Source organism: Mastigoproctus giganteus, chromosome 3 (genome assembly GCF_048544385.1).
Source record: "Mastigoproctus giganteus isolate SK-2022 chromosome 3, ASM4854438v1, whole genome shotgun sequence".
Taxonomy (NCBI): Eukaryota; Metazoa; Arthropoda; class Arachnida; order Uropygi; family Thelyphonidae; genus Mastigoproctus; species Mastigoproctus giganteus.
Window position 1 is genome coordinate 228,708,220 of NC_143577.1, and position 14,404 is coordinate 228,722,623.

The window sequence follows — 14,404 nt, forward strand, 5'->3', positions numbered from 1 at the left end:
GACATTTTCCAGTAGGGAAAAAAAAAAAAAATAATAATAAAAAAAAAAAAATGCATCCTATGGTCTAGAACATACAGTGAAGTTTTATGAGTATAGCATTTCTCACAATAACATTTTTTAAAAAAAGCATTGAATAACAAAATACTTAAAAGTTAAAATGTTTTTTGGTTCTTGTATTTTGAGTTAGGATTTTTAAAATTAGTGCTATCAACTTGAGAACATCAAAGTCATTATTAAAAAAAAAAAAAAAAACAGTAATTCACAGAAATAGACAGACTGTATAATCTTTAAATAAATTTTTAAATTGAGCACGGCTGTCTTGATATTAAATACTTAAAGAATGTCCCTTTTTTATTTGAATTGATGTGTCTCATTTGAATTGATGCATCTCACAAAGAGATGTGTCTTATTTAATATTAAGTACAACTGGATAAAAACAAGTCAAGAGAAAAAGTTTTATTGTACAAGATAACAATTAGCATTTATATTTTTCCTCCTGCTACCTTTTCTTCCCTTTAACAACTGTCCATCCATCCTCTACTTCACCTGATGTGGCTACTTTCGTTTCTGAACTTTCATCACTGTTCATTTCTTTTATGGTAAGAGTTTGTAAGTGTGTTGATACCTGAGAGTACGGAATATCCTAGAGTAAAAAAAGTATCATGTTAATTTATTTAAAGTTCAGGTATTCAGGGATTATGAAAGATAATCACAAACTATGAGGGGAAATCAGAGCAACATGAGAGAGGCAGAGATACTAATTTGCTCGAAGAACTTCATTCAGCAGCTTGAAAAATATAACTGTTACAGTGTTACCCGGTACATCTTTAACAAAACACAGATTTTTTAGTGTTGAAATATTCATAAATTATGTCTGGCATGAAGTATACAATGGATGGCACAAGAGTTTTGACATCGGTACCAATAGGCATTACTGCAAATTGGCAATTTCAAGTAGAATGAAGGGTTAAAAATAGGAGCAAATTCATTGCTGATTTAAGAAATCAACATGTTTCCATATCTGACTATTTTAATGTACTTATACTGCTAGTACATATCATTAAAATGTATTTAGAGGAAAAATTTCATAGGAAAAAAAAATATTAGACAGGTAAAATTTTGTTGAAAAAATTATCAGAGCTATGCCAACAATGGGGTGAATACCAATTCCCCAAGGCAACTTAGGGAATTGTGGGTTGTAATCTCAACCCCTCCTCTCTCTCTAAAATTCTACATTTAAAAACACCTGGTGTCCTAACTCAAATGTGATATACAGTGAAACTTCCCTTTAACCGACAGCCATGGGGAACGAAAATTTGTCGGTTAGAGAGAAGTGTCCGCTAACAAGAAGTCTGAGGGAGAAAAAAAAATCGTTAAACGTTTAATGTAAAATTAAATTAAAATATATACAGATTTTGCACAATATTTTTGTAAATAATATACATACAATTGTGTTATGCATATTATGACTTTATCTTAAGAAAAATACATACAGTAATCACTTATTTTCTTCTGCACCTTCTTCCGGCTGATAATTTTGTTTTCAACATTTGTTTGGAGTGAAGAAACCATCGAAAGTCCTTCAGTATCTTCTTCAGCGGCGAAAAACATTTTTAAACGATTGATTTGTATGAGCGCTTCTTTTTTCATCGGTGGTTCGTCGTTAATGTTCTTCGACAGAATGACCTCCTTCCATTTCTTCATCCTCATGAGGAACTTCTTGAAAAATATCGATGATAATGTCGTTGATATCTAGAGCACCATCTTCTGTAGTGAGGTTCGAGTCTATATCTTTGTAGCCAGGGTCACTTGTAGGTGAAGTATCGTACATTATCAATAGATGTTGAAGTTCTTGTTCTTCTTGGTGCTTCACATTGCTGTTCACAACTTCAACGTTTGAGAAGCCAGACTTTACAAAACAGTTCACGACAGTTTGTTTTCTAATTGCGTTTACTGAAGAGGAAATCCATTGAATCGCATCTAGGATGCTGATTTTCTTTGCAAGGTCACTCGCACGTGTTACATTGTTCATGTTTGCAATGAGATGTCTTAAAACACGTTTTCTGTAGTGAAGTTTAAAATTTTGTATTATCCCTTGATCCAAGGGCTGACACTCTGCAGATGTGTTTGGTGGCAGAAAAACGATTTGAATGTTGGACAATTCAATGTGCGGGTGAGATGCAGCATTATCCATGAAAAGAATTTTTCTGTTTTGACGAATCATGTTTTTTTTTTTTGGTAGTTGTTGGCGCATAGGCTTCTGTGGCCATAATGCACCTCCGAAGGTTTTTGCAGTACTTTGATCCAAGCCCGAGGCGGGAATCGAACCCGCGACCTTTGGGTTGCCAGGCAGGCACTTTACCCTCATGTTTTGGTTAAAGTGACTTATCCATTCACTCATGTCATCCACGCTTTTTTATTAGACTTCCAGTCAACATTCAAAAGATTCAACTTTATGCCCTTGAAACAACGAGGATTTTGTGGTTTTCCTATAACCAGAGGTTGTTCAAAGTCTCCCAGCATATTTGTACACAATAGTACAGTCAAGCGTTCCTTAGAAATTTTTCCGCCCTGGCACTTTTCGATTTTTAGACTCATTATTTTTTCAGGAAGAGCTTTAAAAAACAACCCTGTTTCGTCACAGTTGTAAATATCCTTAGCTTCAAAATCACGACATAAATCTTCCAATTTGGCGGTCCACTCTGTTACAACCCCAGTATCAACAGATCCACCTTCACCACTTACGGTTTTCCAAGAAATTTTATGCCGAGTTTTGAACTTGTCTAGCCATCCCACAGAAGCTTTGAACTCATTTACTCCCATAGATTTCGCAACCTCCAAAGCCTTTTCCCCTAATAACAGGCCCATTAATGGGAATTTTTTTTAGCACGTTCGCGACAAAACCACTCATACGTAACATTGTCAATTTGAAGTCCAACAGTTTTCGGGAATGATTTTTGAACCTGATCATTTACGTGTTGCCAAAATTGTTTGAGCAGTTAATTTTTTTTCTTTAGGATGTCGCTTACCTGCGTCTTCCCGATTTTGAATTTTGCAGCGAGATTGCGAACACTATTTTTTTGCCGATCATACGCATTAATGAGTTCAACTTTATCTTTTAAATTTAAATGTTTACGATAAGACATTGTGCACTTCACACGACACTGAACAAAACTGAAAACTGAAACTGAAAAGACGAAAGGCCGACCAAATTCCCCCCCCCTGCACACACTGAATTCATCAGAGGTTTTACATGTGCCTTAAAATTCTTGAAAAAGGGTTTAGAATCGCGATATAAACCTTGATAAAATTCAGAGAATCGGAAATAGAAAATAAACACACGATTGAGGCAATACGTGGAAGAAAAGTTCCTAGAAAAAGGGCCGTGAGCTCGCCCGCTGTCCGTTATGGGGAGATCAAATTAAGTACTAATCTAAATGAAACAGTGCAGATTGCCTGTCCGCTAGACAGAAGCTGAAAACACGTTAAAAACCAATAGAGGTGAGTTGGGGAATTTGAAAATGTCCATTGTAGCGAGATGTCTGTTAAAGAGAGGTGTCCGTTAGGAGAAGTTTCACTGTATATAAACTCCATCAGCCATAGTAAAAATTCATATACACACAATGGTTCCAGTGCAAATGGACTTCCATTTGCACTTCCAGTGGGATTGCACTTCCAATCACAAAAATAAAAATAATTTCTCATACAAGTCATCCAAAATTTAAATTTATACAAAAAAAATAATAATAATAAATAAATAAAAAAAATATATATAACCATCTAGCTGGCACCTTAGTGAGTTTGATACACCAAAAATAAATAAAACCTTTATGATTTAAATAACTATTAGAATCACATAAGTGTGATTCTAATAGTTTTATTTAAATCATAAGTTTAGTATTCGTACAGTATGGTATTCACTTTTTGTAAGTATTGCTTGAGAGTCTGAGGAAGCCAAAGATAACACTAGACAAAAATAAATTTCATAGCAGCCAAGATGTCCCATATAATCATCTGAATGACTTGGTGTCTCTGAGAATGGGAGTGAAGTCTTAATGTACAAAGTTTCAAATTTTCTAAAAATTCTCCTAGCCCAGAATACTTATGTTCTTAACATCTAAAGTTCTTGAATCTGTGACCACATATTAAAAGACAAATGAAGCACTTTTAACCAATGTGAGATCTACGTACCTGTTTATTTTCAGTTGGAAATTATATTGTGATAGAAGTTAGACATTGTTACTATACTGTTAGAAAGAGCAAAATGGCCAAAGGTTTGATATACATAGTCTCTGATTTTTAATGATAAAGTAGTGGTGTCGACAATCCCTGATTAAGTGGCAGGAATGTATCAAATATATTTGACTTCTATTTGTATATAATTTCCAACTGTAAATAAACAGAGATTTAGATCTCATGTATGTTAAAAGTGCTCCATTCCTCTTTTAATATATTTACATTACCTATACACCATACAGCTCAAGCAACATCTAAGATTACTAGTGACCATATATGACATTTCTGGAGGCTAGTCCAGTTTCCAGTAACTACAATAAATATCCAAACTAAAAGTTAAAAAAATCCTGAACTAACCTCATCATCATCATTACAATTTGTTTGTGGAGATAAGCAGTTAGCCAACTGTGGTGGAGAAATTTCAAGGATAGCCTTTTTCACATCATCTTCTTTTCCAGTGTGACACCAAGTATAATACTTGCAAAGTTTTTTTGATATCTAAAAATATATTATTAAAAAACTTTACTTTTTTTAAAATAAATTTTATTACGGCACTGGCAATACATTTAACAAAGGCCATGATTTATCAATATATGGATTCATTTTTGCATATATTTATAAAAGTACTTCTTAAGCATTTTCACAATGTTTTCCATATTAAACTATGCAAGAGGATTCAACAGTTTTTCAAATCTTTTTTTCACATTTAAAGTAAAAACACATTTTTATATATGTGAATTTTATTCTCATAAAATAAGTCACATTCTTTAAGTTGATGTGGATCTCTAATTGACCTACAATCTAGGCTTTTAAGGAATATCTAAAACTGCATAAAACTAGGCAATGCATTTTAAAAGAAATTTTTAGAGCTGTGCATGTTCAAATATAAGTTCACGGAATGCAAGACAGGATTCTGACTTAAAGGCATTAATACAGATGGTTGCTAACAAAAAAAAAAAAAAAAAAAAAAAGAAGCCAGGCTTCCTATGGTTATAATGTAACCAGTCAAGCATACATTTGTAGGGTGGATTAGATTTAGCATCTTTTAGGACCCATTCAATGGTGTCATCCAGTTGCTTTGCACTGGATGACAACCATTGAATCCAGTAAAACCAATTCAGTATAACATTATTTATATAATAGTCTCTAAAAACAATAATCAAAATGAACCAGTTGTTAAAATATTGGAGAAACACCATTAGACCTATTTGGTATAAAAATATGATTATATTTGCTATTCGGTAGTAAAGTTGAAAAATTGAAACAAATCCATATTCGCAGGTATCAACTATGGTCTGTTAGCTAGAAAGGGAAAGTTGTTCTGTCCCCCCACTGGTTAAATATATTTTTCAGACTATATTTCAGTATCCAAGTTTTCAGTTTGTTGATCACTTAATATAATTTATACTTTATGCACCTACATGCACAAAACACAACTGAAGTTTTTAATGAATTACAATGATTAATACTAAAATACATTGCACACAAATGTCTCAATGAGGCAGTGTAAGCAGATGAAAGAATCTGGTGGTATCATACCTGCTTTACAAAAATGTGGCAGGCAGAAATTTCTTCAAGTGCTGCTGCAATATGGGGTAGGAAAAAAAAATTCTGTCATGAGGTGTCTGTCAGATGCCAAACAACCTCTCATAACACTAGTACACTGAAATGACAAAATTTACGGGATACCAGGTTCCTGGGCAACACGACACTGTCACCCATCTTGTTAGTAAATGAACCCACGGCATCACCACTTTCAGGTAGAAGGGATATTCAATGTCAGTATGAATAAACGTCACGAGTTAACAGAATTTGAAAGAGGGATGACAGTGGGTGCCCAATGCATGGGTTCATCTATCGCAGAGATGGTACAGAAATTGCACTATCCCTGTTCGACAGTATCAGGAGTGTACCGGGAATATGCCATTTCTGGAATAACATCTCATCATGGATAGCGATGTGGGCGGAGAAAGGTGATGGATGAATGTGGCTGTCGATGTCTGTCTCGCATAATTTCAGCCAATTGGAGAGCAACAGTGGCACAAATCACTGCTGACTTCAACGAGGGAGGTGCCAGAAATATCTCCACCAAGAGCACCAGGTGATCATTAGCCACAAACCCACCAGAGTCCCATTGCTAACACTACAAATGCAGGGCTCTATGCCTCAACTGGGCAAAAGAATATTGGCACTGGACCTTGGATGACTGGAGACAGGACTCCTGGTCTGATGAGTCCTGTTTCCAGTTATTTTGAGCAGACGGAAGGGTGCGTATCAGGTGGACACTGCATGAAGCCATGCATCCGTCATGTCAACAAGGAACTGCTTAGGCAGGTGGATGATCGGCAATGGTTTGAGGCATGTTCAACTGGCACACATTGGGATTTCTGGTACGTTTAGATGCATCTCTGGATAGTCTAGGTTACGCGTCCATCTGCATCCCTTCATGGTCATCGTGCATCCACAGGACAGTGGACTCTTCAAGTAGGACAATGCGCCTCAACAAAGAGCCATGGTGACTAGAACATGGTTTGAAGAGCATTCCACAGATTTTACCACCATGGAATGGCCTCTCTGTTCACTGGACACAAACCTTGTGGAGCATCTTTGGGACTCTAGAGAAAGGTCCATTCAAACTTTGGATCCTCCACCCAGGAATGTGATGGAATTATGGACAGCGCTGCAGCAAGCATGGATGGAAATATCCGTGGAACATTTTTGTGTACTAGTGGACTCAATACCTCTCTGTATGACTGCTCTTATCCGGACAAAAGGTGGGCCTACCCATTACTAGGTAGGTATCCCAAGATTTCTGTCCACTCAGTGTAAATCAAAATAAAAACTGAAAGTACTGTATGAGTGGATGACTTGATTTCCAAATTTAAAAAAAAAAAACAAAAAACAAGTGGCATTTGGTAGGATCCAAATAGCTGACGAAATAAGACTCAAAACCCTAAAGAGCTTTCATGAACTCTTAAAGAGAGTACAATACAATATCATGCTGATACAACCTTACACTCTAAACAATTCTCTGACCACTACAACCACAAACTGTTTCTCTAGTCAAGCTGTATTTTTTAACATGAAAATGCAATTTTCTTAAGACACTGTTATTTACTAAAAACAGATAAAAGTAAGCTATAAAATTTATAGCACTCTTCCTAGAATCTAAACTTGTCACTATTTCAGAACTCTATAAATAAATAGTAGGCCTTAACTGATTATGGGCTTTAATGATGTGGAGATCTCAGTTATCAACAACCTTAAAGAAGGGGAACAGGCATAAGGAAAACAAAGATTCAGTTCTTGTCACACAAGACATTTTTGTATAAAAAAATTTTAGTATATTTTATACATGCTGACTAGCCACTGATTTTACCAGGTAGGCTAAGTAGAAAGAAAAAGGTCACCAGATTACAGTTTGTACATTCATAAGAATATTTTTTAAATTTGAATATTATTACTAGTGTAAGCTTTGTGGGAGTTTAACCTTTCCAATTATTAAATTTTATGAATTATTATAATATGATTTTGTATCTATATCTCATAATTATATAGATTATTTTATATTTGTTTATTTTACATTTAAGCTGATTATACAATTATCAATAAAGTAGGTTTCAAATTTTTGTTTATTACTCAGCAAGGGCATCTAATTATTAGAAGTGAACTTTCTGTAGAATGTGTAGTTAATAATAAATTAAAATATTAATTATGTGTGTTGTGTAAAATAAACATTACACAGAAAAAAATAATTATTTATAGAATAAATTGTGCTTGTGAAGTGGAGTGTCAGTCTTGACACCAATGATGATGATTGAGTGCTTGGCCTACAAAAGGAGAAACAGAACTCGAATTTTCTGTAAACAATTAAATCAGTCAACAATAAACTACAACTGAGGTCTGCTGGAAAGGGGTGCACATCTCTGTTCTAAAGGATATTATGTCTACAACAAAATGAAGTAATTGCCAAATGAAGATTGCCATTTTTTTAAATCCAGGTTTAAAGACATAACACACAAATACCATGTTAAGTCAGCTTAGGAAGCATTTTTTTTTTTTATTTAAAATTAATTTTTTGAAAAAACAAAAGTACGCATATTTTAACAATCACATATGACTTATAGTACACTAAAACTTTGAAACAGAAAAACAAAAATAAGTTTAGGTGACAACTTTGTATAGTGAAATTATATTACAATGAATATCATTTTAATGAAACCTTAATTATATCAAAAATATTTACAGAGCATACTTTCTAAATCTTTTTTGAATGAAATAGTTCTGTTGAAATCAGGACAAAAAATTATATTTCAAGTCCAATTATACATAAAATGTATTGATTACAAAGAAAAACTATGTGAGAATCATTGATAGTCAGAGCAGGAAAGTGCTAGTTTGGTTTCACTGGTTTTGTCCGAATTCATTCTCTGGAATACTGTGTCGTGTACACTCCATATTGTAAATATGGTTGAGTTTCCCAAACCTGGAAACCCTGGGGATCCAATCCTTGCCATAATTTTGGAATTTTCTGGATTTCTGATGGGATCCTTCCACTTGTTCAGATTACGAACCTAAGGGGGCATAAATTCAAATTAAGAAAGGACAGATGTAGAATAGATGTGCGGAAATTTGCCTTTAGCCAGCAGGTGGTTAATTGCTGGAACAAACTTCCATGTGTCATTGTGGAAGTTGATAGGTTGAATAAATTTAAGGAGGAACTGGACAGGCATTTGGAGGGAATGGTGTGATTTTTTTTTTTTTTTTGGCTGATGCTGCATAAGCTCATACACTTGCTTTCTTGCATCACATGCCACTACTACTACTACTATTTCAGGTCATATCCTATTCCTTTAAAAAAAAAAAAAAAAGTTCCATTTATACACTATAGCTTATTATTCATAGCACCATACAAGTAGTTGGGTTTTTTCTTTTTCTTTAAAATATGGTACAGTACTTTGGAAGGTGGAAAAGCAAAATTTTGACACAATTGCATCTATCCAATGTCGAGTGCATTTGACAATAACTTTTTCATAACAGATGACTCATATATGCCTTTTGAAAAGAGACATAACCCACTCAGCTAATTTTCTTTTAGACAGCAAATAAGTGCAGTTAGAGTGAATGACAGCTGCTGTGTCAATGTTGTTTACAAACAACAATCTAAATGTTTAGAAAACCTTCACTAAACATATTTACTGTTAAGAACTGTTATCTCAGTCTAATGCCTCATGTACAAATTATGAAACTCAGAAATTAAATAATTTCTTATCAGTGGGTCACTAATTGCATTCAAAAACAGCAATAAGACAATTTCATTACCTAACAAGCTTCTTGATATCATTGGAGTGTGATAAAAACTTATGGTCACAATGTGAAATTTCTTCCTTCTACAATCAGCTTGGACATGATGCTTTGGCAAATAGCCAATCCAAGAATTAAATTATTTGTCAATTTTCAGGTAAATGCCAGATTTGCCCATTTTTCCAAAAAAAAGCCAGAGAATGTGTGGTGCAGGATAATGGACTGCTGGATTTTGGAGGTTTACTGCACAGCTAAGGAAGGAATAAAGAGATGTAAACATTTGGCTGAAGTAAAAAAATTGGGATTTAAGTTAAGATGTGCCGAACGAATTCAGTATCATACCTTCTACATTTTCTGTATTCTTGAATGACTGCACTCAAATAAAGTACTTCCCACAATACATAATAGCATTTTTTTTAAAAATTGAAATTAAAATAAACAAATGAATAGTATAACAGTCGAACAGATATTACAAATTTATCTATCAACCCTTTTTCTCTCCCTCCCCTAGGGAAAAAAAAAAATGAAATCAAAGAAAACTTAAGTAAAGCAGATATGAGATCATAATGAAAGAGGCCTAGAGTTTTCATGATTTCTAGTCTTTCGCTCTACAAAAATTTTTACAAGTTGTCTACTCAATTTGGCAGCATAAAAGCATCTATTCTAAATTAATAATCTAATTCAATTTTATTAAAATCTAAAATGTGGGATTTCAGACTGCACTAAAATTAAATTGATGTGTAACAAAAAGTTAAACATTAAAAACAAAAAAAAAAAGACTGTATTAACAAGTTTGTCACCATTGATGAATGTATGCATCAAAATGGCACCAAAGTAATATGTTGTGGCACACATATGTGGTCAAAGAGTTCCACAAAAAAGCAAAGACTTGAAATGAACAACTTCACACTGATTGAACTTTCTGTGCTTTTTGCTGCAACTCTTGGTTTTTATTTATCTTCAACTGAGTGCTGAAAAGGCTTGATACACAGTTTTATTGGTTCTTTAGTTGAGTTAAGGTTAGTTAAATTAAATTAACTAAGTTAAATCAGATCAAACCTAAAAATTATAAAATTTTTTAGGTTTTAGTTTTAAAAATTATAAAATTTTTAGGTTTGATCTGATTTACATCTCAGTCCAAAAGTAAATGTCCACTTTTAGCTATGAATTCTGTACTTTTATTTTTAGGGACATATTCAAGGAATTGCTCCTCAACATTCCAAAAACTACAGCTCATTAATTGCATCCTCTCAAATATAGGCAGCAGCAAATGTGTTAATAAGTGAAAATAATTAGTTCTATATTACTATACTGTATTTGTTGAAAATAAAATATGCTTTCAAAACAACAATCTTTGTATAAAAAAAGGCAGTGAGACTCTTGAAAAAGTCCAAAGGAAATGCACCAAATGCAATTTGCAAAAGGAATTCATAAGAGGACATTTCAAATACATGGAACACAAGAGTATGGCAATTAGGTATCTTAGAGAAGACCTCATTGAAGTTATAAGTTATTCAAATGACACTCGAACTAGGGGACATAAATTCAAGCTAAGTGGAAAAAGATATAGACTAGATCATAGAACGATTTCCTTTAGGTAGCAAATAAGTTGCTTCCATGGTTAGGTGAAGCCATTGCTTTGAAAATTCAAAGACCAGCTGGATTAATAGCTATAGAAGGAGGCAAACACATCATAGATAGGTTTATTTTTTTTTTTCTTCTTCTTTTTTTTTTTTTTTTTTTTGCTAGTACAGAAAAAGCCTGGTCTCCTTTCACAGCATGTACAACTAGAATTGATAGTTACTTACTTCTGTAGTTTGCACATGTTGCTGTTTCATGTATTTATTATTGATTTTAAAGTTAGCTTAGGTAAAATAAAGCAGAAATTACAACTCTGGTATGTCAGAAAAATTGCAGCATAAGTTATTTTAATAAATAATAGTTACTTCAAATTATTTCTTTAGAATGAAATTTCAGTACAATAAGATGATTCATGGTCCTGAGGTCACTGTAATACACTGGTGTGCAAAACTTAAGGACCAACACTATTTCTAAAGGTTACAACCAACACAAAATCAAATGAAACAGCCTATGGCGATTTGCATAACTGTGGCCGTTCAGTAGAAAGTTGGTGCACATTCAAAAATTTGAATCTTGATGAGAAGGTTCACATAAATAGATAAAAGCAGCAGTTATGTGCAAATTACCGAATGGTGAGCACAATTGTTACAGATGTTTTCGATTGGTTTGATACAGTGCTACAGACAACGAAATGGCCAGTAGACAACATCTGGATGACTTTCCCTGGGTCAAATAACTGGGAAGCTCGAGGAAGGTTGAAGTGTGAGGAGTGTGGCATCACCCACATAGCATCGTCTCACGTGTGTGGTCGGCCTTCAGAATGACAGGTACAGCTGTTCGAAGAACCAGTGGGAGTCTTCCACGAAAAACAATGCCCAATGATGACTGCTATATACTCCTACAGGCCAAGAGGGACTGACACCAGACAGCGGGATACATTTCAAATCAGCTACACAGGATATCGCGGTTTACTGTGGCCAGGCGACTCCACAAAGGTGGACTGTTTGCCCAACGGCCAGTACGCTGTGTCCCTTTAACACCTGCCCATCGGAGATACCGTTTACAGTGGTGCATCGAACACAAGGACTGGACAGCAGGACAATGGGGTAAGGTACTCTTTACTGATGAGAGTAGATTCAGTCTCAGCAACGATTCTGGACGTCAGCTAATCTGGTGAGAGGTTGGCACACAGTATCACCCTGCAAACATCATTGAAAGGGATTGATATGGCAGTTGAGGTGTTCTCGTCTGGGGAGGCGTTATCTTGGATAGACATACACAACTCCAGATACTGGAAGGTGGTACGGAAACTGGTGCACTCTACTGTACTGAGGTAATCCTTCTCCATGTGTGTCTGTTCCGAGGTGCCATTGGCCCTGAGTTCATGTTTATGGATGATAACGCCACACCCCATTGCACTGCAGCTGTTGATATGCTTTTGGAAATTGAGGACGTTGTTCGTGTGGACTGGCCTGCCCGTTCCCGCCAATCTAAATCCCATCGAACACATATGGGATGCTCTGGAGAGATGCCTAGCGGCACGTCCACACCCACCAGAAAATGTTCACCAGCTGAAGATGGTGCTGACAGAGGAATGGACATTGTTACTGCAAGAACTTAACAATATTGTTCTAAGTATGGACAGGCAGTGCAAAGCCTGTATTGACATTAGGGGTGGCCATATCTCCTACTGAGGACCACCTCTTTCCTTTGTTCCATCTTTGGCAGTGATGCATCTGTATCATGGCAGCCAATGCCATGTTCCCATTTTTGAATAAAGTCCCTCTCTACACCGTTTTGTTTCTGTTGTTGTGTCGGTGTTGTTTCCTTCATCATTTCTGTACCTCAGGGGTTCCTTTGGTATGCTTTTCCCATATCCAGGCCACTCCTATGAGAAGCTACAGGTGAAAACCTGACTGGTCCTTAAGTTTTATACACTAGCGTATGATTTTACTGTATTTTGATTTTATTTGTTAATAAATGTAAATGATATGTATAATTTTATGGCAAATTTCAGTTTAATGAGTAAACATACCTGTGTAATGCTATTATCCTCAGCAATTGTGTCAAATTCATTATACAAGATTTGAGCAATGAATTCTTCCACTTCATCTGGATATAAATCAGCTATATACATATATCAACACATGAAATACAAATATCATTAAAATGATGCACATAACTAATGCATTTCATAACTTTAATTCATTATACTTCAAGATTTATCAGATTAGAAACCAACCTAAAACTAGTAGAGGCATCCCTCGAGTTACATAGTTCAAGTATGGCTTGTTTATATTATATTATATACATATTTATATTATATTCTTAATAACACTTGAAACTGGCAATTCATTTTGAATTAAAACAAATCTATAATTGACCCACCACTGAGACTTCTTTTAGGATATTTTCAGAGTTGCACAAACCACGAAGTATGCATTCAAATAAAAAAGAATTTTAGAAGTGAAAATGTGTAAGAACTTCACACTAAAAAAATCCTGCCCATCGTCATAGGATAACCACATATGGCTATGTTTGGGCATTAGTTGAGTTTTGTCATCAGGAGCACACACATGTATGCACATGCACTGTAATTTTATTCCTTTTTTTGAAAGTTTATTCTTATTCTATACTGTAGCATGGGGGTAAAATGCATGATCACTGTTATGAATGTTCTATAATGAAATCTGTATAGGACCACAAAGAATGCAGAGTCCACTGTCAACTGAATATGGTTCAATACAGCTGCTATAACAATGAAGTTGTAAACTTTTCTGTCCAGGGATTGTTGAAGAGTATAAAAAGGACCCTTGCACTCTTTTAACCATTCTTTGTGGAAGTAAAACTACAATACATACAGCATGTACACACTGCATTAATATGCATAATCTGTGGAGCAGGTCTTGTTACATTATTATCTATGCAAAAATTATTTTGGAGACATTTTCAAAGTTTGAACCTTATCTAATATATATAACTATGTATATATAGGATGATTCACTACCAGTGCGACAAACTTGCAGGAGGTGTAGGGGGCGCAAAGACGAATCGGAATCACATAGCATTGCAGGGTCCGAAATGCCTTCGTCATGCAGTAGAGGATGTTGAACGGGAGGTCACGTGAACAGCGATCCCGCTGGAAGTCAGCATTTGTAAACCGTTTCTGTTGAAGAAACCAAGTAGCAAAAGTCCTCCAGAGTGGATAATCCGCAGGCTCCAATGATTGGATGCGTTGCAGATGGTATGAACTCATTTGGTTTGTTGACAGTATCCTCCATAT

The 14,404-nt window shown here is 35.0% G+C and overlaps 1 protein-coding gene across 1 annotated transcript in view; it reads right to left on the reverse strand.

The window, feature by feature from the left end:
* Positions 1–441: 441 nt before the first annotated feature.
* The window catches only part of LOC150088814 (pre-rRNA-processing protein TSR2 homolog), a 35,506-nt gene continuing 21,543 nt past the window's right edge, over positions 442–14,404 (reverse strand). Inside the window, exons 4-6 of the mRNA XM_090370912.1 lie at positions 13,157–13,248; positions 4,594–4,734; positions 442–643 (exon numbers count right to left, since the gene is read on the reverse strand). Coding sequence (XP_090227038.1) covers positions 500–643; positions 4,594–4,734; positions 13,157–13,248 — 377 coding nt within the window. The 3' untranslated portion in view covers positions 442–499. The remainder of the gene's footprint in view (positions 644–4,593; positions 4,735–13,156; positions 13,249–14,404) is intronic.